This window comes from Pleurodeles waltl, chromosome 5, assembly GCF_031143425.1.
Source record: "Pleurodeles waltl isolate 20211129_DDA chromosome 5, aPleWal1.hap1.20221129, whole genome shotgun sequence".
NCBI classification, from domain to species: domain Eukaryota; kingdom Metazoa; phylum Chordata; class Amphibia; order Caudata; family Salamandridae; genus Pleurodeles; species Pleurodeles waltl.
In genome coordinates, this window is record NC_090444.1 from 1,755,819,011 (window position 1) to 1,755,846,348 (window position 27,338).

The 27,338-nt window shown below is 43.2% G+C and overlaps 1 protein-coding gene across 2 annotated transcripts in view; it reads right to left on the minus strand.

The window, feature by feature from the left end:
- Positions 1 to 1,006: 1,006 nt before the first annotated feature.
- Positions 1,007 to 27,338, minus strand: part of GATA4 (GATA binding protein 4) — a 125,650-nt gene continuing 99,318 nt past the window's right edge. For both annotated transcript variants that reach the window (XM_069236156.1, XM_069236155.1), the window contains exons 4-7: positions 9,962 to 10,087; positions 9,188 to 9,275; positions 5,737 to 5,870; positions 1,007 to 5,582 (exon numbers count right to left, since the gene is read on the minus strand). In XM_069236156.1, the coding sequence (XP_069092257.1) occupies positions 5,430 to 5,582; positions 5,737 to 5,870; positions 9,188 to 9,275; positions 9,962 to 10,087 (501 nt within the window). In that variant the 3' untranslated portion in view covers positions 1,007 to 5,429. The remainder of the gene's footprint in view (positions 5,583 to 5,736; positions 5,871 to 9,187; positions 9,276 to 9,961; positions 10,088 to 27,338) is intronic.

Genomic DNA, 27,338 nt, shown 5'->3' on the forward strand with positions numbered 1-27,338 from the left:
GTAGTAGTCTCAGGCCAGATTCACTAGGCTCCATTCCTTCTCTGCTGTTGCAAGGAGCTGAAACCCCATCTCTGTGAGCAACATCTTGTCACACACTCGAATGTTGACCTCAAAAAGCTCTGTCCCTCCCCTCGTGCTCAGTCCTCTTTGTAAGCCTTGCTTGAACGTGATTCCTCTCACCACAGTAACTACAACTCCTTTAAAACCCATAATGCACTGTACTCTTTGTAGCATACATGCATGCATACATATATACATACATGCTCAGCAAGCCTATCCTTTGGAACTAAAGTGCTGTAAGGTGCATACACACATACATGCATACGTTTCCAAATGTATACAGATTCAGTAGGCTCCTCTATTGGATCTAGATTCGGAACATCTTAGTTCTCACTTGTTTATAGCACTTTGACATTATAACTGCAAATGGAAAAAGGCTGCATTATCAACAGGTTAAAACAGGGGTTTGCTAATTATTTCTAAACCTAGTGAAGGGCTCCAAGACTGGCACATAATTTCATGGAACATCCACTGTTAAATTTGAAAGCAAGAGTCCCAAGATAAGTAGTGAATAAACAGTGAATCCCTCTGTAAATATGCCATGATGCTTCCCCTGAAACATGGCCAAGGGAGCCCCTTTACACTGACACAGAAAGAGCCCCCTCTCGAAACCTTTGCCCTGCTCTTTGGTAGCTCTTTGTTTCTGCATGCTAGCCATCTTCCCCTGAAGACCTCTGGTGGAGTAAAGGACCACAGCCAGTAGTAGCTAGTGATTTTTTTAAGTTATGATGTTTTTTTAATTGTACACCAAACCATATTGGCGTTCATAAGCAATCCCCTACTTGCTTCTTTGGCCCTGTACCTCGGAACTCTGCTTCTTCTACTCTAGCTTGCCAGCGATGCTTGAGGTGTGGGTGGCAACACAGACCTGGAGTTGGCCCATATTTGATAATTTGATATTTCCATGACACACCACTAGCCAATCAAAAGCCATGAGCCATTAGAGTTTAGGTTTGAGCATGAAGGTTTCTTTATTTTGGGAAAGTTTCCCTCTTAAAGGTTTAGTAAGGCCTTGTGGTGCAATTCAACCTTGCATTCTATACCAAGAGCTGCATGCAAGGCGTTTGTAAGCCTCCATCCATGACATCTCACGACTTAGGTGAAATACTTGCATTTATATTGTGTGTAAAGTCTTTGGAGATAATAGAAATGTTTCTAAACCATCCCACATCACGGCATGAGGCGTGGGCACATTGCAGTGTACCCCCGCACATCCCTATCACCATCCCACAGTTCAAGATATATTCCAGTCTTGACAAACCAATTGCACAGCATGTGCAATCATCACCTCTACATATCAGTATCAGTACAAGTGTCATGTCTTTCATCGAGAGGATTCATGAATACCCTTTGATAGCTTTTCCATGGACCCCATACTTTGTCAAAATTATGGGCACTGCCCTGACCCTTGTATACTGATTTGTGGGCTCCCACACACCAGTCTGTATCTTTTCTCCAGTGCAGAGCGGTTAGGGAAAGGGGAGGCCAGAGCAGACCCCGACAGCTTTTCTATGTTATGGCGGTCCAGTGCTATGCTTTCATTGCAGAACAGAAACTGGTATCTTGTTCCAATTTCTTGCCCCCAGATTCCCAAAATGCACAATTTGGTTTCCAGAGCTAACTGGAGCAATGAGACCCGCCACCCATCCCATAACCTTCCCCAATAGGCCTTAATCCCTAGGCCGCCTGAAATAGTATTTGACAGCGTGCCCATCAGACCACATCCTCTGAGGCATTTGTTAGTTTCAGCTGGTCCTATAATTCCCTTGTGTAATAGACTCAGTGCAGCACCTTAAACTGTGTAAATCTAAATCCAGCCTTGATCACTACTACTTCTGGCACCTGCAGCGATTCATTCCATCCCTCGTCTGAGAGGTCCTCTAGGTCCCGGTCCCACCTTTATCTTAGTTGATTATTTTTATTTTTTTATATATAATCGAGATTGCTTTTTGCAGAAGAGGGTTTGACAGTATTCTATTCTCTACAGGATTAATGTTCTCCACCTGCGTATCATTAGGGACATCTACCCTCAGTGCATGTGTGAGGCGCAAATAATCAAAAACCTGCTCCTGTGGCATCTCGTATTCTTCCCTGGCCATCTGAAAAGCCCCAAACGTCACAAACCTTACCGATCCCCATTATGTCCCAGCTAAAACCTTTATTTTATAAATCACATAATCTCTGTGAGTCTCTCTTGTAAAAGTTGTTGACCATCCCATCTGTTTCAATGCTTTGTCGCAAGACAGTAGAACCACTACCATATAGGACAGCCATCCTAGTCTTTGGCCCTCGTCATAAATGGCAGCGGGGTATCCTCGAGGCCCACCCAGCGTCTGTCATGCCTGATCGATGGCTCTGTTTGTAATAGGAGTGCTATCTTGTGCAATGCAAGCTAGTCATTGCAGTAGATCTGTAGCTCTGTTTACATATTAGGAGGACTTATACATTAGAAAGAAAAAATAAATTCCTTTCAATATGTATGAGCATGTGTGCGCTCGCCTGGTTTTGACTGGTTTTGGGGCCTTTGACGCATGAGAGGGTTAATGTTGTGAAATAAAGCTGCCCCCTCCCCAGAAGGTAAATATGTTCTTTCTTAAAGTGACCTTGGCTTGAAAGAGCTCTCCTGAATGTTCAAGGGATTTGGTAGGTCCCTCTGTATATTCATGGGGCGAACTTATTTTGGGGCTATTCGTGGGTCACCCAAAATTGGAGAGGGTTACACAAGAGCATTTGTAGGTCTCACTTTTGCTTCATGTCTGCTTCTGGGGGCTTCATATCTCATGTTCATGATAACTACCATTCACATGTTCCTTCATAACATCTCATTTGTGCCCAAACTGCTGAATTTTTTATCCATTGACATTGCTTTGAAGAGAATGAGCTGGTAACCATAAAAACAAATTATATTTTGCACATTCAGATGAAGAATGTTTTAAAATACCAGCACATTTTAAAGTGGTTTCATTACCTTTGAAACATCAGACAAAAAAATATAAAAAAAATCCCACCATCAGATTTTTACTTAGCAATAATAAGAAGAGAAAATCAGCATTGAATCCCTCGTTGCAATCAATTTTACTTTTCCAATTAGCGGTATTGCAATAAGTCAATCAATTGTAAAGTTAATAAAAGCTTCATTTTAATTACAGCTAATAGTGAGTACTGGAATTGCACGTTAACAAACAAGAGAACAATCACAAATGCCTTAAATCTTCAGGTGAACATGAGGGCCTGCTTCGAAATTCCCTCAAAAGTTCATATACAAACTTTTGGGATTATATCACATTTCTGGACTGGATCATTGCCCCCTCCTAGAGTGACTCAATATCCTGTGATTTTCTCTGTTGAATAACTATTTGTAGTCTTCGAGGAAATTCTGCAAATGGCTGAGAGGCTCCAACAGATATTAAAGGACTTGCCATTCTTGTGATCTGATGCCACACGACTGTGACTGTCTTTAGCTGAATATCAAAATAAAGACCCAGTAACAAAGACAAAAATGTAGCTTGAAAACATAAAGGCTAATGACACATATCAATGAAGAATCCTGACCTGCACCTTATCCAGTTATCAAGCTTGTCCCAACATGCATGGAATTAGGATTTTAATTTAACCTAGTCTAGCAGGTTTAAAGTGTGTTTGAGTGGATTTGGAAAATTTCAACTGGTCAACATGTCTGGAGATATATTAGCCTGGTCTTTATTATGCAGTCTGCATTTCTGATTCCTTATTTTTGTAGCCTTTATTTTTTAGATTTATACTTTTACAATGAACTCTGCATTTTTTTGCTGCCACGTTCACCAATATCACGCTGAATATATATTAGTGAATTTATCTTCTGGCTCTGGCTCTCCCTGCAGGTTAAAGAAGTGTTGATTAAAGTCCTTTAACACACAGCAGGAATCCGATGCCCAGTTGTCAGTGCATTGAATATAGGGCCTTTTGTACAAACACTTTTTCCCATAGACACAGAATGGGTAAAAACCTTTGCTACATCTAGCCCATAGGGTTTTAAGCTCTTGACGTGCTTCCTTTGTCTCAGTAGATACTATAGACGCCTCTTTCAAATTTTTCATTCAATTTACAAATGAATCTCTGTTAGTGGATGTCTGCAGCTTCTAGAACAAATTTGAAAAAAATGCCACCGCCTAAAATGCACTTCTTTTGTCCTGTTGAAACTTCCTCTATCATTCATTTTCTCTAGGACTTTCTCGCAGGAGTGGAATACATATTTGCTACTTACTGAGTGATATTCTAAAAGCTGCCCTTTCTTCGTGTGAAGAATTCTCAAAAAAGGCAAAAATGGTCAATAGGACTGTCTGTTCTTTCTGAAGGAGTCATTAATTATCCATCATTGATGGAGCACACAACGCCCTGTCCTGGATGCGGTCACCTGAGCAAAATGTGTCTTGTATGTACAACATCCTAGAGTTAATAATGATAGTGAACTGATGATTTTTTAGGCAACTACAGAGACCCACCAATATGAAGCAATACATTATGGATGACATACATTTAATTTATAGTCTGAACGATTTGGTGATGAAACCACCCCTGTTTATATAAAAGGATCTAGCCAAGATGTTTTAGGTGTTACAAAAGCAGACCTAGTAACAAAAGCTAGAAAACTTCTTAAAAGTACTTTATACCTCCAGTGAATTTCAAGAGTCTTTTAAAACACACCTTCCACTGTCTTGTCTTGTCTTGTCCTGTACATCAGTGTTCTTAATTTCAAGCCCAACCTTGGTTACATGTGCTCATTTGATGAAGCTGTTAAATGTATTATTAAATTAAATGGATTTTCAGATCTGCTCATAAGGGAACCATTGAACCAAAGTAGCTTTTTACTGGTGCCTCAGACATAGCTTTTTGTGTGACTGAATAAAAGGCCCGATCCTGGCTTGTCGCACTTGATTTTTTTCCAGCCATTTTCTGGAGCCGTTCCATGAGATGCAATGTTATTCCAACAAAACATAACCACTTCTGTACAGCATATATAATGACTCCAACAAATTTACTAATGAGAAGAGAATATTCCCAGCCTGTCAATAACTGGCCACTTGCACACCTTTCTTGGAAGCACCAAGTTCTTGGGTAGTGACACTGATTATGAAACCACTTTTTGGAACTTGCTTTAAATTGGAGACTTTTGTTTTGAAACTCTTTTTCCTTTCTTATACTATTATTAGAACTCAAAACTCGGCATCCATGAGAAGTCCTCATAAAAGGGTGGTTGTGTGTCTCTTTTGCAGAACTGCAGCGCACCCCTCAATAAGGCAGGATGAACAGTGGCGAGCACGGTGTGTTATCAAGGCGCAGGCAGATGAACCTGGAGTCTGAGAGGGATGGAGTACTTTACACAACTAGGTTCAGGCTAGGACCATGTTGTTCCAGGAGTCATGCTTGGAGCTGGTTTGTGGGGATGTGCTGGCAGTTGAGTGGTGCCCCTGTGGCGAGAGCTTCAGGCTTGATAGAGAAGGGTGTAGAGAACCCACATGCCCTGAGATTGAAGAAATAGAATTCTGGAAAACAAAATGCAGGACAGGCTGTTAAGCTATATGATCATGGTCACCAAACAGAATGACAAAACAAGGGATTACAAATGCCTCTATGAATAAACCTAGTTCTACACATGCACGTTCTGCTTAGTTCAGGCTACTTTGGGATCGCTTATACCTGAGTAATAGGGTGTCCGTAATGAGATGAGATTTCTGGTTCTGTCTTTATTGGGCGCAGGTCTTCTGTGGTGACGTTGGAGGTGGTGTAGCTCGTGGTGGGCGTAGATGTGAGACTTTCACTGCTGGTTGATCCTAAATGGAAATAACACCTTAATTCACCTACTAATTCAAAACTTGTTCGGCAGTGAGACAAGATCAAGGCTTGACAATTGAGATAGGATATCATACAGGAGTTATAACATATTCTCAATTATCAGTGCCTGGTCACACCGAAATACAGCAGGGTATATTTTTAGGAAGGGTGTGGGGGATGGGGAGCTGAGCCATGAATAGGGTTGTATCATTTCAACTAGGCACCTGTGCGTAAGCATTTCGTTTGCATCCTTCATGGGAAAACTAAGGTAAACATTCGAATGATTATTCTTTATTACCTTGTAAAGAACACCAAGGGCCTCATTATGATCTTGGCGGACGGGGTTACTCCATCACTAACGTGACGGATATCCCGTCTTCTGTATTATGATCCCATTATATCCTATGGAGACCGTAATACGGTGAATGGAATATCAGTCACATTTGTGATTGAGTATTCCAGCCGCCAAGATCATAATCCGACCCTAGATCTTTGAAGTTTCTACTTTTGATTTTAGCAGGTGAGCTTTGAGTAACACCCTAAATTTTGTAACAGAAAAGCTGCTTTTGCCTACAGGTCTTTTGGCAGAATGCCTTGGTCACAAGGTCTATATATAATAATATTAGTGCTTGGGGTAGTTGAAGTAGTATCAGCATGTTTTTTAAATAAAATGACCTATACATAGATTCTATGAAACCCAAAACAGAGTAACTGGAACCTAATTCTGCCCTACATTTTCCACCAATGAAGGCCCTCGGCTCTCGCAATCCAGGCCCATGTGATCTTTGAAAGTATCTCTGAGACCAACCATATGTTACAAGAGTGTTTCAAAATATGTGTTTTGAATATGTGTCACTGAATAGTAGAACCCAGGAACTTTGGGAGCTAGACAGCGGTGTGCAATGTTAATGGCCAGCATTCTAGTGTTTGTCATTCCTTGTATAATTAAAAACAGGATACCTTCAGTTGGTGGCATGCTCTAAAAGCATTATAGCCCTTCTTCTTTAGACTATAACCATTGTTAAAGTCCCTCTCACTCATTATAGACTGAGGGGGGGGGGGCGCTTTAAATGTTCTCACCCTCAACAAAGGGGTTGTACTACTCTCTTGTTCAAATATGCCCTAAAGGTCCTAGATAGGTTTTGCATGCTTGTCTCTTCTGCTTGCTGAGATGGTTGCACTGAGCCCTTCTGGAATCTTGTAATTGCCAGTACAGCACTCAATGGGGGTTCACAGTCCCAGACAGTGGGGTACCTCTTCAGACAGCTTGTAATTTAACCAATTTGTGATTTGTCAATTTTGCTTGTAAATTTAGTATCTGTTTCTCATCACCACCTCTGCCCAGTAACAATCTACACAATAGCTGGCCACAGCTTTACATACCATTGTGGTTCTTGTAGTCTTGACTCAACTACTTTCGTCAACAAGCATTGGAAATTCCAATAGGTCTTGTTTTAAAGGAATGTTGTATGATAATGTGAAGCATTAGAAGTAGCTAGCATGGAAATGAATATATATTTGGAAGCAAAGAACTGTAGGGTAATATTGGTGTAGGTTAAATGGTCAGATGACAGTTGCATAGTTAAACGACCTAAAAATCCATGCAGGTAGCGGACTGTCATCCTCCTGTCTGTGCTGCTGCCAAAGAAAAACACCTTAAATTATTTAGTTATCTAAGACACTGTAATAGCTTTTCAATAGCATGTGTGTACTGCTGAAAGTTCTAGCTCAGGCAGCTGGTTAAATAAACAAAATGATCACAGCTGTGGGGAGGGCAAGCACTTTTTGTGTGGAAGCCCACACGTTCTGCTAAATCAAAACATGTACTCCTGTCTCCCAATATGTTGGGCCAAAGCCCCTCTGTAGTGATGCTTATACATTTATCTGCCGACAGCTGCGCTGTCAAACCAGACCATAACAAGCATTGGCAAAACCAATGGGTCTCGCTTTAAAGGAATGTTGTATGGTAATGTGAAGCATTACAAATAAAAAGCATGGGAATGGATATGTATTTATGTGGAAGCAAAGAACTGTAGAATAATATTGGTGTAGGTTTTAAGGTCAGGTGACAGTTGCACTGTCAAGGTGGACCTAATCATTCATGTAGGTTAATGACTGCCTTCCTCCGTCTGTGCTGCTGGCAGAGAACAACACCATAATTTATCTAGTTATCGAAGACACTTTATTAGCATTGCACTGTCATGTGCGTGCCCCTGAAAGTTCAAGCTCAGGCTACTGGATACATAAAAAAAATCATCACATCTGTATGGACGGCAAGCACTTTTTTGTGGAAGCACACAACTTCTGCCCAATCAAAATATGTACTCCGGACTCCCAACATGTGGGCAGAGCCAAAGCCACTCTCTCAGTGATTCTCACATAATTGTCTTGCGACTGATGTGCTGTCAAGCCAGACCATAAAAACCAGAAAACACACTTTTATTGCATTGCTATTCTTGAATAAATTACCCAGTTTAATAAAACTTGAACTCTATTGTTGCAACATTTAAAAAATGTATATGTCTCAAATTTGAAAAAAAGTGATTCCCCCTTTTGGTGCGTGGCCAAGACTGAGGCCCTCATTAGGAGTCTGGCAGTGCTAGGACTGCCAGACTTGCGGTGCTGGTCGAACAGCCACATTATGACTGTGGCAAAAGCACCACGGTCCGACTGCCAGCGGTTCCTTTTTCGCTGTTCGATGGCCTGGCAGTGCTGTGGTCTTAATCCGCCAGGGCAGGGCTGCAAGCAGCTCTGACCAGGGGATTACAACTCCTGTGCCAGCTTCTGCATGGTGGTTCCACTTGGCACGGGCAGTGCAGGGGCTCCCATGGGCAGCCCCATCATGCTTTTCACTGCCTCAACTACAGGCAGAGAAAAGCGCAACAGTTGCTGTTGCACCCGATGCACCACAACATTGCTCCTGGCTCGATTACGAGCCAGCGTCAATGATGTGGGTAGTTTCCCGCTGGGCCAGGAAACTCTGTTTCCGCCCGCTGGCCCAGCGGGAAACTCATAATAGGGTCAGTGGGCGGAACACTGAACTGGCGTCTTCCGACCTAACGAGTTCGGTGGGCAGCAAGCGCCACCAGCCAAACTCGTAATGAGATGCTGATTGTCTTATTACTTGTGAGCAAACAATACAATGGAATGGAATGTGGCTGGATCAAATGCCAGTGGTTAAGATTAATTTAAGATGTCAATCCCCCAGTTTTTACCTTTCACAATAGTTTTTAAAAGTGGCAGCAAGTCTATTGTCAGGCACACCTTTTGCTTCTATTTAGTAAACTCTCACTCTTTCCTAATTAACCTCTCTTACCTGTTGATGTATTGGACTTGTTCAGATTCTTGGGTTTCCGTTTCCTGGTCTGAATTCCCTCCTTTTTCATTGCTAGTGGCCTTGGCACCTACAAGGCAAGTGCATGGCTGTCAGTGTACTGAATTCAGATGATACAAATCAAATTAAGTTGTGGACAATTTACAACTTGGACAGGTAAAACAAATTCTTCTCCCTTTTCCTCAGGAGGTCCATTTGTGCTGTTCACCAACAAAACCAATTTAGAGCAACTTTGCTCTTTCTATATCTTTTTCAAACCTGGTATCATAAAAGCATGGAAATTATTTTGCTGGTTTCTAATGCTGCTCATCCTCAGACTCTGGTCCACGTGGCTCCCCATCAGAGATGCACTGCCCGATAACCATCACTGCTATCGGCCTTGCCCTGCATTTATTAGGTTTATTGAAATCACCCCCTCAGTAGACCACCTCTGTAGTGACTTATTAGAAAAGATACACCACTCTTGGAAATTAACACTTTACCAATATTGCCTGGTGGTATTGGTGGCATTAGTGTTACATATTACTTTCTGCACCTGATCTGCCTTCTCTGTTTAAAGTTACATTAACAAATTCATAATCACGACTGATGCCTGTGCGAGCAGGAGCCCTAGGGACCTGGGTTAGGCTCTCTTTTTGTAGCTGGAAGTCTTGCAAATAGCAGAGATCAACCCGAGATGTACTGAAAAAGGGTGTACTCAGGAGATGGGAAACTATGCACTTGGTTCATGTGCATCACAAAAAGAACAGAACTTACCCCATGCAACTTCATATACAGGCCACAGGCGTTACAGACTGGCTCGCCCTCTGCGTTTCGGCGCCACAGAGTGGTGATGGTGGTATGGCAGTTGGCACAGGACAGCCCAACGCGTCGGGAGGCGGACTGCAACAAATGGACAGAAACATAAACTTGTCATTAGCTAAGAACTGATTAGGAAATCTCTCAGTAAAACTCTCACCTTAGCGCAGTGGTCTTCAAACCTGCTAATGCCGCGCCCCCCCAGTGGGAAAAAATAAATCATCAGGCCCCCCCTCAGAATTTTTCAAAACTATTCTATTAAGTTGGCAATGTTTAAATAAGTCTTGACTTATTTAACCATTGCAGTTAGGTTCTGTTACCTTTTTACAAGTGCAATAAACATGTTTCTTCTTTAAACAAAGCACTATTATCTGCATAATCGTTCTTTTGGCCAGAGCTTGGCACCCCCCTGGGATCATTTGAGGCCCCCCTAGGGGGGCCTGCCCCCCAGTTTGAAGACCCCTGCCTTAGCGTCAGTTGAGGGGCTGTTAAGAATTTATTATTGCTACCTTGAGTGCAGTAACAATTTATCTCTGCCTTCCCTGGAAATGGGGTTACCTTCGGCCGGCACCCAGATGCTCCTCTGCAGCCTGGGCAGGTGAATACATTTTTGATGCACCAGTGAATGGGGTTGTTTTTACGACTGGTAATGGGAATCTGGTGCCCTCTGCAGGTTACAGCTGCTTAGTTATACCTGGCCTTATCAACATAATATGTAGTTGTAAAGTGCACATTGACCCAGAAGGGCCTCTTGGTGCAGAATAACAGATGTTGATTGTGACCCAGCTCAATGGTACTCATTTTATTGACCTTGAAAGGATGAAAGGCTGAGTAGACCTATCGGGATTTGAAGCTGTGACCACGAGGTCAAACACAGTTCGCTGCAGTGAATGAATTAATCTACTGGAGCCCCAGACCCAGCTCACAATTCTTTTTTGTATGTCAAAACCTTTAGGTACAACTGGTTTACCTTATTGTATTTAAAAAGTACTATTTCCTCCTATCATTCAGGTTCTAGATGCTTGTCTTCGGATCCTACTCTCAAATGATGCCTTCACAAGGCTAGGCATCGCCTGTGTTGTCTTACTACTCAATAGAATTATTCACCCTGAACCCCCTCATCAAATAATTCTTAGTACAGACCTTTTCAACTATGACAGTACTCTTGGTTGCATATGTTTACAACCGAATTTACTTTTATTTTATTATTTTACACCTGCCAGCATGTCACAGAGGGAATCCTAGCAAACGTAAACCCATTTATGAGGGTGGAGTTCTATGACAGGAGTGCTGAGTTCTCTACAATCGTAAATCTAACTCTAGGGGTGGTAAATGGGCATTCTAAGACTTACTTTGACTTGGATGCTCATAACCATGTATACTTGTGGGCATTCCCAAACTTCTGTCTGACCTCTTCCCACCCTGGACATGGTTGGAGATTTGCTCCAGCATATGGCTGGAGTAGCTGCTCTTCCAGAGGAAGCAGAATAGATCACCCCCCAAATTTGGAGTGGGAGCAAGGGAAGAGTATTGCTCCATAAGGGACAATATTTTCCCTAAAAAGTGAAAACGTGCATTGTACACTGGATCCTGACTTCAGTGTGTGGCTTTCTCTGTTATGGGGAATTCCGCACAGGGAATAAGAAAGCTCTCCTGTCCTTCCCTGGAGTAGGACTGAAAACCTGTGCCATCTACTCCCGTGCAGCTTTCCAGGGGTACTCCTGGAAATATTGTTGAACAGCACAAACTAGGAAAACTAGCACAAACTAGGAAAGGCACTTCAAAGCAGAGATGGACACTCCGCCCGTAACTTTCTTAGGCCCAGCCCAGATTTAAGAGGGCTTAGCCCCACTTTAGCACCGTCTTTGCGTCATTTTTTTAATGCTATGGCGGCACTAAAATGGCCTTTTCCCCGTGCCAAATTTACAAAGTGGCGCGATGCATGCATTGCACCACTTTCTAACCCTTTGCACTACATTCTGCATGCGCCATGCATAAAGTATGCAAAGGAGGCATTCCCCCATTAAGGTTGGGGAGGGGAAGTGGCGCAAAGAAATCTAAGAGATATCTTTGCGTAATTTTTTTGCCACTTTTAACGCCTGCTCAGAGCATGAGTTAAAAGGGGGCATACCATTGGTTACAATGGGCCTCAATGTACTGTTCAGGGTTAGAACCAAAGTTTTGGTGCAGCGACACTTGTCTCAAATCTGCTGCTTACTTTTTTGTGAATCGGCCCCGGTTGTTTAATCTGCTGCACTGGCCCGGGTGAGGTACTTGACAAAAACACAGTCAGGCGCATCCACGTCATTTATTACGCAGGGGGACAGCCTAATGGGCAGATCCGACTCTGCCTTGGATCCATCCTCTCAGGCAGCTGAGATGCTTTTGGCACAAGGCAGGGTCCAGGAAGCGTTCTGTGTCTATGCGCGTGTAACAGTGTTTGTCGAACACTTAACGGGGAGCACAGGTCCCCGTAAGCACTCACCAGCCCCCTCGAGCGTCCACTTGTCTTCTGTAAACAGAGCACTCACTGCATGAACGTTTGGTGCCAAAGGGTGTATCTTAGCTATGTAAATAAGAGTGAAACATGTTTTTTGAAATATTGAATATTACAGGCTACAGAATATTAGCATTACAGACAGATGATAGTTCGTGGCCACCCAGCAGGGACTGCTGTTCGTTAGCAGTAAGTCTGTAACTTCTCAAAACTTTCTCAAGAATTAGGCCCGCCTTCTGAGCGGTAGTGACAAGCCGAATCACTGTTGCAAGTCATCCGCGCGGATTATCACTGCACTACATGATGTTCCCTAGATATACGTGCCAGGTACAACCTGGTGAAATATATCCCCCCACAGCAGCCCGGCCATCTGCGATTAATTGTGGAAATCTGTTTGAAACACAGATTTCAACTGTAATGTCTATTTCCTTAGAGGATTACTTCAAATAGTACAGTAATTTTGCATTCTGGATTTTCATAATGCTGCAATATTAAGAGGTGCAAAATTACTTATGAGTTATTACTGCAGAATTTAGAAGGACCTCGTAAGGCCTTTCTTCAGAGTGAAACAGAAATCCTGTACTGCCAGTAAAGGGAGTCACCAGCCAAGCTGGGTTTCTGCACTCTGTGCTAATACCACCAGCAGGATCAGTGCACCCACTGAGTTTCGGAGGGCACATCTGTCAGGTACATCCTAGCAGGATATGTCTTCAAACATGGCCCAAAGATTGAGAATTTCACATAGACCAGCAGACGACACTCAGGCCTGTCATTTAAGGACTACGGCGCAGTAACACAGCATGTTGTCAGTTGCGCCCTGCAAATAGCAGATCAAAGCGGCCCTTGGCTTCTGGACTTCCCCGATCTTGTCTGCCTGGGACAGTGTCATCACCAAGTCCTGCTTCATACCCTTCCTTTCTATAGGGACCTTCTTTCTAGGCAACAGTCAACAGTATCTTGAGTTGAGCCTTTCTAAATTCTTCATCTTGCCATTAAATATTGAGTTCCCAAAAGGCTCAGTTCTTGCCCAAGTTGCGTGTAATCTCTACATGGAACCTCTATGACTTCTTATGGCTGCAAAATGTGTCTCCCAACACCATCGTGCAAGGTACACATAACTCCCTCAGGATGTGGTCGGAATCTGGCATGCTGCGACCGAGACACTTCTTGGACACTAACCACTTGTGGATGTCTGTGGTCCGTCTCAAGCTAAATCCTACCATGAATGGGCTCATCTTCACCACTGGGGACAAGCATCAACAAAGACGCCACAAACCAACGCTGCCCACCATGCAATGCAACAGCTATTCCACCCGAAATTCCAACAAGTGCCAACTCCATGGGTTTCAGCTTAGAACTGTGCCTTGCAATCAAGCAGCAATTAAAAAGTCGCAGATGGCTTGGTAGAAAAAACAGTCTATGTGGGATCAAACATTCCCTTCCAGCCCACACATACCATATCACTATGCAAGCTCATACCAAAGGGACAAACTACCAGTTCTGTGAGTATGGTGGGGCATTAATGAAGGCATGCATGAAAACTATTTGGAATCAGGATTTATTGGATGTGTTTCGATTACCAAATTATCAAATTGAGATATTGTTGAATATTACCAATAATTAAATATAAAAACAATACTAACATGTGAAGCATGTATCAATATATTTAGACATTAGGCACATAATTTGCGGAACTCGCTGAAAGTGATGGTGCCCAGGGGAAATATGCAGCTTGTTTTCATGGATTCAGGTGTGTTCACGGACAGAACTCACCTCTTTGCATACGTGAAACTGATTACATGTAAAAAAAAAATAGTATTCATTTTCCATCTCAAACTAATACAAGTGTCACAAATGGATTTGTTTGTAAAGTATTTTCTTCCTCACATTTAGAAAATATCTCTAGACCATGCGCTTCATCCGCCAATACCCTCTCCACCTGAACTACCTATTTATTCATTTTATGGATTTGAGAATTGCTGGTTTGGGACAGAGAACAACGTTGTGGTGTTAAGTTTTTTTACACTGCAAAGTTGACAGTTTTGGTGATTCAAATGCGAATCCCATTCCAATATGGATGCCTTCTTTCGCATCAGCATTGCTGTCTTCCTTTACATTAACCTGCCTCTTTTGAGGAGACCAAGTGGGCATGTCAAGCAGCTTCCCGGAGGATTTACTCGGGCTTCTCTGCACTCAGACATATAATGGGCTAAGGACCTCCTGGTCCTAATAGCTGCTTTGCAGCAGAGCTGGGGCAAGTGCAGCTGAGGTCGCAATCTCTACCAGAAACATTCAACTAAAATCCCACTGCGCACACTGCTGGGAAGCCCAACTTCCAGGACCACAAGCTGGGAACATTATGGACTAGCAACTGGGGGGCAAAAGGGATTTCCTCTAAGGCAATGGCTGCCTGATGTCATATGAGGAGATATAGACACATATGGGGCACCCTCTGGCGTCTTCCTAGAACATGACAAGCTTGTGGGCACAATACATGACCTATGGGGCCTAACAGCAGATTCTGAACCTGACAATAGCTCTACTCGGACCAAGCTGCTTGCACTGGGAACTGGGCGTACAGGGCCCTACATGACGATGCTGATGGGGACCTCCCGTCACTGAAAGATAAGAGGTCCAGGGATATAGGTCGGGACATCATTGACAATGAAGGAATGTCACGGGAATGCCCCACCCAAGGCTCTAGAAATCCAAGATTCCAGCTACAATTCAACTTCGTACAGAGAGCTTATCTAGGACTAATTCACCACCATGCCATTCCAGCATGCCCTAAATGTGGCATTGACGACGGAGGCTTTCCTCAAATGGTCTGGTCCTGCCACATAGCACAGATCTTCTGGGTAGCAGCAGCATCTCACCTGAAAGAAACCACAGGTCAAACTAATTTGCTGAACCCTAAGAACTGATTCCTGGGACAATTCCCCAAGCCAAGATGGGAAAGACAGGTAACAGTATCATCAGACTCGTCCTCACTCTGGCGAAAAAGACCACATTAACCATCTGGAAATCACCCAGTGGACCTAGCCTCCCACAATGGACGGGCCTAGTGGAATATTAGGCACAGCTGGGAACACCCAAACACACACAGAGTACGCAGGCCTGCCTTATGTCCTTCCAAAGCCCCCCATACACAGATGCGGAGACTGGTCCCGGCTTGACCCAGCCGCAGTTTTGCTGAGCTCTAACAGGGGTAGTCCCAGAGTGGACCTAGACCTAGAAACTCTGTAACCTGCAACCCGGATAGGTGTACTTCTGCTACTCTCACGCCAGATGGCAAGACCCGTCTCACCACTGCACTCCACTCTACCATAGGATGGCTTGACATGGGATGAGACCAGAGCCGACTGTGCCCGCCCGCTCACTCTATCCCATCCAGGCCACCACCCAGTCTGCACCAACCTCCTTGCCCGAAGGAGAACCACATGCGACCTCTGCCGCCCTCGGTGGATCCCCACAAACTGCTCCGAGTAGGACTGAAACAACGAGTTGAATCATGTTTAATGCACGCTTTATTGTGTGCTTACAAGAATAAATACAATTAAAACACATTAAAAAATACTGCATCATTTGTGCTGAAGCATACAATCAAGCAGAAGCCATGCCCATGTGTGGACCACTCTAGCTCCCTGAAGCCTTGAGTCTTGGGATGCCCTCTGTACCTCATTCACGTCGCTTAGGAGCCTGGATAACAGACAGCAGAATCTAGTGGGAGGGTCAGAGGAGGACACAGGTACCTGGCAGTGGTCCACTTTTGGCTTTTTCTGTCGCAAGATGGAAGGTGTCATTGTGAAATCCCTCACCTGTGTTCAAATTTGCCTTAATAAACTCTGACATAACTTTTAATCACAACTTTGTTTCCAACCAATTGACTTTTACCAACCTTCCTTTCTGAGTACTGGCTCCTCCTGTCATTGAAGGGAGATGTGATCTAGTGGATAAGTTGTCCACCGTGAAGGGACCAAATTGGCATTTAAGTAAATATTGTCATCCTGGGCAACTCAATTTACATCCCTGTGCTTCGGTTCACGTACCCACAAAATCCTGGGCATAGATAGTCTAAATTACAGTATTTCCTGGTATTAAAATGCTTTCACAAAAAATCCAGTAAAAGTCACCAAGTGACACGTGTGAAGGCAGAGTTCTGTCCTGCAGTGTAGACGTGCTCCTCCTATGACTTGAAGGCACACTACTACAAGTGTTTGAACCGCGCTTAGGTCTACAGCTAAATTGAGGGTTTGGTTTGTAATGTGGGCGAGGGCTTTGATTAGGTTAATGAATCCATTTAGGATTAATGTGAACATTGCGGGTTAGACTAGAGTATTAAGGGTAGTGTTATAGTTAGGGCCAAGGTAAGCGTTTTCCCTAATTTTGATATTTGTCACTATGGTTTCTCCATGATTATCAGGGCAAAGTAAAAGACACTTTAGGTGATTATCATTCCTGGTTATTCATCATAATGTCTATTTTGCATATATTACCTCTTTGTCGTACTCATTATCTGAAACGTAAAAAATTGTTGAGACCAGGTGCAATGCTGCTACCTCCGTTTTTCTACCACTTAACACCGCTCACAAAAGCTTGAACAGTAAGTGCGTCTTCTATGTTGCTGAGCGCTGTCAATTAAATTGCAGCAGATTAGACGTGCAGAGCCTGAACCACTAGAGGGCAGCACTGCTCGCAGAACACGCCCCAGCGGTTCCGTGTCTTTCTCAAAAACAGAACGTCAAAGCAGTTTAAGAAGCGGTTAATATTAATGTGAGAAAATAAAAGGTGAAAACGAGTATCAATTTTTGTCGGCATTTCCTAGAAGGTGTAGAACCTCGCTAATAACCACCACCGCAAAAAGTCGCTTGTCTTTTTTCCCTCCAAATGCCTTATATACCAGCTTTCTTGTCCGTAAATTTTTTAAAAGAACGTAATTGTGAACTTTTTTTTCACAGCGCCTCATCTGTTCTCATTTGAAATGTTTCGCACCTTGCAATGTGAGTTCTACATAGGAGTATTTGGTGTGACATTTAAAAGCCCTGCGGAATGTTAGTTTACATTTCTTAGATGGGCCGCCTGAAGCCCCACTACAAACTTGTAGTTTGCTCACAGTTATTAACTTTTCACATAATAGTTGTGAGAAATGACTGTGTAATTTTGTTAAACCAAGACTCAATTCTTTTGCGCAAGGGGAAGGGGGTGGAGATAGTTACGTTTATAAAGGCCATAACCGTTTCTTTTTTTATTTTTCCTTATGAAAGTAGAAGAGGTTAAATAAAGGGCTGCAAAGTGAGTTGCGCTATAGAAATAGCGTTGTAAAGCACTTTATAAAATACATTTTTATCACCATCGTTATTTAGTGGATATTATAATAAAGGCTCTCTATGAGATCTGGGGGGTTATGCTTCACATTTTAGGTCTATTGGGAAAGGTTTCAGCAATTCCTTCTAGTGATGCAACGATCATTTGTAAATGGCTTGTACTGGATCCAGGTGAGACGTGTGTTTTCTGGTCATTGGTTTGTTTACATAATGAGTGGAAAAACAAAGAAAGTCTCCTGTATACGTAACAATACCATCTACAAGCAAAATATACTATGAACTAATAACTAGTGAACTGGTGAACTCTGTTCCGCTCGCGGAGTTTGCAGGGTTTTTCACACTCTGTGTGCCGCTTAGAGTGCGGAGTTCTGAAAAACTCCACATAGCAGAGCAGAGTTTTTTTCCATGTTTGCGCTCGTAAACGTTAAGTTGGTGAGCACGAGCGAGGAAAATCTTACTCCCGACCACCTCCCAGCGAGATTTCTCAACGCAGCTGCTCCCCTATCTAATTTATTCTGTTTTACAGCAAACATTATTGCATAATGCTAAGAAGAATGGTGTAAAAGTGAGATTCACTCCCTCTCCTGACATGGGCCACAAGTCTTGCTAAATCAGGCCTCGCAGCAGTGAGGGTGTTTTTATAACCAGCTGCTATAGCAGGGAAAGGGCGGTGCATGTTTTGCATAGTTCATCGGAATTTTATGCAAAATGTGAGTCTCTGTGCACACACCACATGCACAGGCCTGTGGCAAGTATTGAAATATGTCTGCTCCTGGTATGAACAGGAAAACTCACACAGCAAATGCATTTTTTAATTAAAAAAAAATCTTGAATTTATAAAGTACCTTAGCATTGTTATGTGTGTCCCGAGGGCACTTAAAAAATGTTCCCTTTTGTTGTGGTGTTTTTTGAGGTTGGATTCTTTGCCAAGGATTTACATTGCAGGATGTGGTGCTCATCACTCAGCAACATACAGGTGTATTTGGAAAAAGACTACGGGGCATTTTTATAAGAAAGTGGTGCATCATAAATGATGCACCACTTTCCTTGCACCCACCCTCCCCCACAGGCACCTAACGACACCATGGTTGTGCCGTATTTACAATACAGTGCACCGTGGTGGTCGTTAGCACAATAGTGTCAACACTTTTGATGCTATTGTGGTGCTTTGCTACACTAGCATCAACAATTTGACTCTAGAGACGCAAAGCACAGGGAGGCCCATTGAATATGATGGGTGCGTCAGTTTAACGCATGCTCTGAGCAGCCGTTAAAAATGATGGAAAAACTGGTGGAGTGAAATGTTGTAAATTTCACTGCGCCATTTTTGGGGATTCCCTGTGCCAGAACGCCCCCCCTGCATACATTATGGCTGATACAGGCATAATGTGGTGCAAGGGTTTACAAAGTAGCGCATATGGCGCTGTAGAAAAAAACAGAAAAGCCACCTTAGTGCCAACTTAGAGTAAAAAAAATGACGCTTAGGTGGCGCAAGGGACTTGTACATTTATTTTTAGAAAAGACACAAACGTTGTCTAGGGATAAATAGATTGGAGTGGTATCAGATCATAAAGTCTAGATATCATTAGATCAAACCGAAATTGGGCTTCAATAAATGGGGGCTAGGGAAATGGATGATAGGTGAAAGAAGACAAGGCAATTTGATGTAGCATGATTCTTTTTGTTTAGCTTTAGTGTATTTATTGTTGTATTTGAATAATGCTTTGTACCCCTGCCCAGGCTGAGTTTTGCTGCTGCTTGATCAGTGCGCTGTTGCAAAGGTGTCTGATGTAGCATTCCATGTCCTATTATGGGGCCTAATGTAAGCTAATGGACACTTATTTAAATAACTTGTTAAGAGCCAGCCCTTGACATGTGTTGTAGACATTTATTGATTACGCAATCACACTTCAAGCGCTGATTCAGCGTATTCAGTATGATTGTGAATGCCACTGAGAACTAGCGGTCTCTTCTCATTTGCACGGCAAGGTCCGCTCTAGAGGGAGTAGGGCTCATTGCACCAGGGATCTTCACCTCCATTTGTGGTGCCAATAGTTCAAGAAATACAAGATGCTTCAAGCTGACTGAGGAGGTCTGAATATTTAGCGTCATCATGTTGGTCTTTGTTAGGCGGATACTGGACATGGTTCTCGCGTGTCCCGGAACACACTGTATCTCCACACCTTTTGCCCCATTCCCTTGCTGGTAAAACCCCCTCTAACGCGTAATACATCAACTTATCTATTAACACACAACACCTCATAAAACTCTTTTCGGTCGCCATCGTTAATCCCCTGTATCTTCTCTTTTGCAAAGCAGCCCAAGCCTTGTATGTTTAATATATGGTTGGATGTTGGTAATCAGCGAGTGCAGTTTATCACAATGAGTGTGTTCTAAAGCCCCTAGGAAAGGCTTAGAGAAGATTAAAATCCAGAGAAAAGGAAAAATCACATAAGCTTAGGTTGTTTAGTTTGGGATTTCTAGGTTAGCCAAGACCCGCTGCTAGAGTGATCCAACTTTGTGAAACTCAGTCCAGGCATTCTCTTTGAAGAGTTTCAACATCCATATATGTTTTTAAAGGATAAAGATGAAATTCTTCACCAGGACAAACCCTTAGTTTATATCAGACTGCAAGCAATTAGAAGTTAGATGCAAGGAAGGGCTTTACGGAAGACCCTTAGAAACATAAAACATGCATCAGATCATGTTCATGAGGGCATCAGATCATCTGCGCACAGCGGTGTGAAGCGGTGAAGGATGGAGTCGGCGTATCAGTTTAGAGCCTGGGCTGCATTCACTTACTGTCCTGGCGAGTCCGCCACTAATCAACAGGAGGGAGACCCTGCTAACAATTTCAATCCTAAAACATGTACACACAATTAGTAAATGTGCAATATGATGATTTTGGTATTCTCACTAGGTATACTGTAAACATTTAGAGCATGCTGTGGCCCATGCTTATGGGCTTTTTATGCAGGGCAGTGCAGAAAGGTACTTTGCTGCGCTGCCCTACGTCAAAGGGAATAGGCAGAAATTCACCAAACCCATGCAATCAGGCGCATTCCTGTCCTTACCCACTACGCTGGTGGCATTGTTAACTCGTTTTATGTGTTTTGCAGAATGCAGCACAGATGGAAAGAGAAAAAAACCGAGGAAAAATTAAGATATTTCTTTTCATTGCGCCTCCCCTGGGGAGGCTCAAGGTTTTGGCGCATCCCCAGGTTTAACAAGGCCTTGAAAATATGAAAATCCATGGGTGTTGCATGGGAACGCCCACCGCCACGCCCATGGAACGCCTCCCTTGTGCAGTGTAAGGCAACACAGCCATTTGTGCTGGCTTGCCTTACTCCATATACTAGATGTGAGTTCAAGGTTTGGGCCGCCGTTGCATCACAAAAAGTGATGCAACAGCGTAATAAAGGGCACATTAATATGCCCCTGAATGCATACATTTATAGGTTCTTTACTGAGCTATTTTGCTGATCCATATATTTATAAAATGCTTCTTCTGCATTGCTATAACACTTTCGATTCTAAGGGGACGTACTCTGGGTGTGGTCATGTAAGAAAAAAAACGTAAAAACTCTTTAGTCAGACAATTTAAGCAGTGATGTAATACACACCAATAAGTGCCATATCTCTCGGTGTTGTTAAAGTTTTTTTTTTTTTTATCTGTGCCTCTGTTTGGCTCATTGATCCATGCTTTGGAAAAACCTTAACTGGTTTTCATAAATCAACTAATTTCAGGTTGAATGAAGATTAAGAAAAGTTATAAATTAACTGGGCCTGTCCATGTGTACGTCGTATGTTTTATGACACTGCATGTCTACATTACTGCTGTTAATAACTGATTGTGATTAGAGGAAGGCACGAGCTGGTTAAGTGAGATGCCAAAGGTCACACTTCTCTACTGGGGCGCTGTGAATGTTTTACACAGTTATGTACTGTAAAATCAATCCTAGGCAGATGAACAATTTACCACTACTACGACTTCTCTACAGACAGCCATTTATTGATAAATTAACTATTGCTGGGTTAGTGATCAGTGGTAGATAAAGGCAGAGGTTAGCGAATTTATGGTAACATTTTCCAAAAGTATCTTGTCAACTCTGGGGAGAAGGTGTGTTGGCTCTCCACCAGTTTTTATATGGTGGATAGTGGTGACTACAACCACGGGGCTGGGCTATTTCATAAATTCCAATGTCCTGTTCTAACAAAGTGTGTAAAATTTGCATGAATTTGTTTTAGCTACAATGACAACGTACCCAGGTTTTCAGTCAATTTTTACAATACGAGATGCACAACCTATAGAAAGCTATACCTGAAGCCAGCCCTAGCCAAGCCTGCTTGCTTGTTCTTTTATGATGTCATTATAATGCACCTCTACACTACTTTTCTCAACATAAAAAAGTAACAGGCTGGGTCGGGACTAGGATTATCTATTTGAAAACTGTAAGGAAAGGTTTTCCAAAAATGTGCTGTCATTGGTCGTGAAATCCAGGGTGAGGCTATCGAGAGACCGACCCCATAGCCAACTTCCTCATTGTACATTAACTATCCGGGCTCACTATGAGGCCGTGTAAAACCAACTCAGCGGAAAGAGTGGAACACTGCATACCTTGAGGCGTGTGCAAGCTCTCCACCAGTAGAACCACCAAACAATTAGAGAGCTGCAAGGAAATGCACACAAAATGGCGCTTGGCTGGGAAATCAGTAAAAAAGCTAAAAATGCAGTTCACCCGTAATTGTCCTAGTCAAATCCAACAGGAGGTAAACCGCTGCAGTGCCATGCTTTAGGTGGCATGAGACAGATGGGTGGGTGTCACCTTGTCGACGCAAGTCCTAGGGGCATGCATTCTGAAATCGCCGCTTTATTTTGTCGCAAGGGTCAAAGTGGATTTTCTTTGTTGTTCATTAATTACATGATAAATTTCTAAAGTGCATTGCATTTGTAACGTTTTAATCCAGTAATTGATGGAGGTGGGAGTAGCTTGTGAGCGGACTCCATCCTGATTCCTGAAGATTTAATTGTGGTCTGTTTGATGAGGGAATCCACTTTTAAAAGAAATTTTGGAAAACATACCATGGTTTGTGGTGTCAGACCTTTTATGCAAAACAGGATTGCTCGGCAACAAGATCCGATGCCGCTTGAATTAAAGATGTTTCGAAGATAGGTTTTGCACTCAGATAATAAAACTGGGCTGATGCATAATATATGCAGGACATCTTCTTGGAGATGTTGGCAAAGCCTGCACTAGTGTTCTCTATAGGTTGGTGGCATTTTAGAAGTGCTTTGAGTAGTGGCAGGAGCCCATATCTGGCTTGGAGCACTTTTATTTTTCTATAATTTTTAAAGGAGGCAGTCATGTATGACCACGCGGTCAATGCTTTGTATGTGTTGATGGTCATCCATGCGGATTGCACAGTCTGAATTTAGCTGTGTCTTTGCACTAGGACAGCTGCTTAATTTGTTAGTTCAATGCTGACTTGAATGACTAGTGTGGTCATCTTTTTTGCCAGAGTTGTTGCACCTTCAGATGTTTAAATGACATCACCATTTCCCCGGCCAGCAGCTTGCATTCGGGGGCATATTTGATGCAATTTCTTGCCATAGTGTGTTTGCTCTTAGTAGGTTTGGCGTTGCCTGCCTCAGTAGCGCTACATATTTAAGAAAGGACCCCTCTTGTACCAGTTCTTGGTCCTGGAGGCCAAATTCTAGTCTGGTTTGTGCCGGAGAGGTGCTTTGCGGCACTTGGAAAATCAAGCAGAAGACTTTGCTCTGTGCAATGTTCAAGAAATGTACACATTTTCCGGGAAAGATTTCCAGGGCGTATGTTAACGTTGGTAGGAATTTTGCCTTTATAACTGTAAGCAGTGGCCGCTAGGTTGGACTTTGCAATTTAGTTGCCAGGAACTGGAGTGCTGCAATTTGTGATGGCACCCTCGCTTTCAGTGTGTTCAAGTATAGTCAATGGCGCAAGCGGCCTTGGACCTATACACTTAGGTACTTGTAGTTTCCACTTCTGCCCACAGAGCTTCGCCCACAGTACTGTGTCTTTTTCTTGATTATGTTTTTGCCGAATACAACTACCTTTGTTTTCTCAAGGTTTATGGACAACTCCTTGGTCGAGCAGGATTGGTGTAGGGAGGTTAGCAGGTTTGCAAACCTGTGCCTGAAAGGTTCAATATAATAATGGCATCTGCGTATAATAATGCAGTTACTAGCTGGTGACCTAGCTTTGGGGGCTGGTAGCTAGTGGAATCCAGTTGGGGGCTCAAGTCTGCCAAATATAAGTTGAATAAGGTCCAGGCCAACACATATATTTGTCCTACAGCTCTGGCTATCTGGATACTGGATGTTAGATCCTTATTACACCCAAGTGTAACCCTGGCCCAGTCGTCCGAGTATAGAAGCTGGATTCCTTTTAGCAGGTTTCAGTTCAGTTTGGCAGGCTTAGCCTGTTCCATTCAGCCAGTTTACTCCACAGGCGGTTTCTACTGACCAAATCAAATGCTTTGATGAGGTCTACAAAGCGGGTGTATCAGGATAGTTTTCTCCTTGTATATTTTTCCATTAACATGGCCAAGGCTGTCAAATTGTCAATGGTGCTTGATGTTGGATGAAAACCTGTTTGGTTTGAAGGTATTACATTTGATTTTATTGCCTAGGATCCCAGTTCCTTGATTAACAGGCCTGCAAATAACTTTGCATCAGTATCAAGGAATGCGATCATACGGTAACTATCAGGACTCCCGCATGGCCCTGTCATGTAGATGGGTTCTATGATTGCCCCGCTCCATGAATTTGGAACCCTGTTTTCCCTTAGGCCGGTGTGGTATATTCTATCAAGTTGACTACGCCAGAATACTCAATCGTTTTTTAATGGTGCCGTGGGCAGGCCATTTGGGCCATGAGTCCCACTGCTTCTGCAGGTCTGTATTCTTGCTTTGATCTTTTGCTCTGTAAAATTTGAGTGTGGTACTCCACTGAATGTGCTTGATGCCTCCCTTTAGATTATGATATAGTTTAGAATGTGCTCTACCAACTTTTCTTTGGTCACCATGTTTCTGAGTGCTCAAGCGGGCCACCGTCCAAGTTGGTTAATAATGGACCATAGCGGCGTGCATTTTGTGCCATACAAGCCTCCACAATTCTTATTCACTCTTGGTTCATAGGCTTGCTAGGCTTCCTATACTGCCTTTTTGTACTCTTTTCTTATTTCATAGAAAGATTTGGAGTAGGCACCCGCAGTGTGTTGAGACTTCAGATTTCTGGCTGCTTTGTTAATTTGCCACTTCTTCTGCCTTAAGACCTGGGTGTACCATTTCTCTTCATGTGTCCCCTGCATGTGGATCTGCCAGGCTGTTTTTCAGTGATACGTGCATTGTGTCCCATTTAGAGTTCAAGTCTGGTTCTTCCCCTTGCTCTGTAGGAGAACTTGCCTTGTATTTCACATAATTTTTCATAGATAAATTGGTCAATTTTATTCACAGGCAGTGGCTCCCAGGAGCTTGTGCATCAAGATTTTTCATACGATCCGTGTACTTGTTGTCGTTTAATATTTTCATGATCTGGGGATTGTGGTCGCTTTCACATCTAGCCTCTAAATGAAAGCTCTAAATGTTGTGGAATATCGAGGAAGATGTGATGGTGTAGTCCAAGGTTGACTCAGAATTCCTTGACTTATGTCGCTGCCATTGGCGAGTCAGCTGGGTTCCGCCGTTGAGGGTCCTCAGCCCCACGGCCTCCAGGACTCGTAGCAGGATGTGATCACATTTGTTAAAAACAAAAATTGTGATGCCTACATTGGAATTCCCAGCCTCAGATCTATGACCCTTTCTCTCGTGCTTCTCTTGTAGTGGTCTGCCATGGTTAGCTTGAAGTCTCCAGTAATGATCCATGGTATCTCACTGTGGGTGATTTAATAATTTGTTTTCTTTAGATTTAATTAAATTGTGTTTCTGTGTAGTTTTAGGATTGATGTAGATATTTACTATTATGATTGAAGTTGCCTGTGATCCTGAATTCCAGTTTGTGATAAGTATTGCTAGCATGTGGTTGATCTTCAGATCTAATTGGCTTGCATTGAAAACTTTGCCAGTTGTTATGTTGGTTGATAAACTGCCTTTTGGGTGTCTTTTGGTCTTTCAATTCTCTGCTATATTTGAATATTCCACATATCCTGGTAGTGGATACTTGGTTTCACGCTAGGTTTCTTGGAGGTAGATGATGTTGAAATTCGCAAGAACAGTTCCAAGCTCAGGTCCTGGGCCAGTTTGCCGGCCCCTGATATATTCCACAAGATTAACTTAGTTGGATGCATAGGATCAATTATGTTTTGGGCTTTCTGAGTTTTCCCCCAATTTGGTGCTTGAAGTTCAGTCTCTGTTCTTCCGGCTTTGTCAGGAGTTTTGCTGGTGATCTTCTGCCTTGTTAGTCCTCTTGTTATGTGGATTAGAGATTCTGCAGTGTAGTGTAAACTGACCAGGGGCTACGGCAATGGTCAGGTCGTTTGGGAGCCTGGCAAAGTCCCTTAGTATGGTGCTGCACTGACCCCTTGTTTTCAGCACAGTTGTCTGTTGGAGACCCCCATTCATCCTTTTCATTTCCCCTTTTTGGGTTTAGGGAAGTTGCATACTTTCCAATCTCAATTTTCACCCGCTCGATACCCCAGTCTTCAAGCACTTTTGTCTTACTCACAAGTGACTGCACAATTTCTTGGTTGCAGAAGCACACCTCAGTGCTCTCATTTGGTTCACCATTCTTAGGTGCTAAAAAGGGCACATATTCCAGGTCCTTGCTCTTTATGTATTCTAAACTCTAAATTGAGTTGTATACCTTTACTCTGTTGCCCCTGTGGTGGCCATCCCAGGGGCCCTGCGAGGCGTATCTTTGATGGAAGATAAGACTTTGCGCTGTCTGGTCCTTTGTTGCAGTTAGTTGGGGGATCAGTTTTTTCTCCCTGATTAATATGTGCAGAATGGATGTAATCGGGGTACCTAAGAGATTCCTCCTTTCCACGCCGGTAGGCATTAGGTTGTTGGTTGCTATGTTTTCGCTCAGTGCACTCTAGGCTACTTTGCTGCAGTGTTCTGTTGTTACTGCCAGAGTTTTGGAGAGAACTAGAACTCTAGGTCCGCCTTGTGATTTCTCAGGTGGCCACCAGGGGTTTGAAACCGGAATGGTGAGATCAGGATATTCTGATGACTTGTCCCATCCTAGAGCTCCCCACCTTGGAGCCAGCCTCCAGCTTCAGTTGTCTGTGATGCTTGATCCGATGCCAGCCATTTCTCTCAGAGTAGAGATTTGACTTTTGCATTTTCTTGGTGCCCGCGGACTTGCCTGTAAACGTTTTCTTCTGTTGTTGCTGCAGATGGAGCTGCCATCTCTGGTGTGCGGTTGATGACTAATATTGAATGTTGTAGGACTTTCGCTAGCTTGCCCACCTTGTGGTTGTTGTTCGCTTGAAGTGCTCCTGCTTGGTGGAGCTTATTGAACAGTGAACCTTTGTTA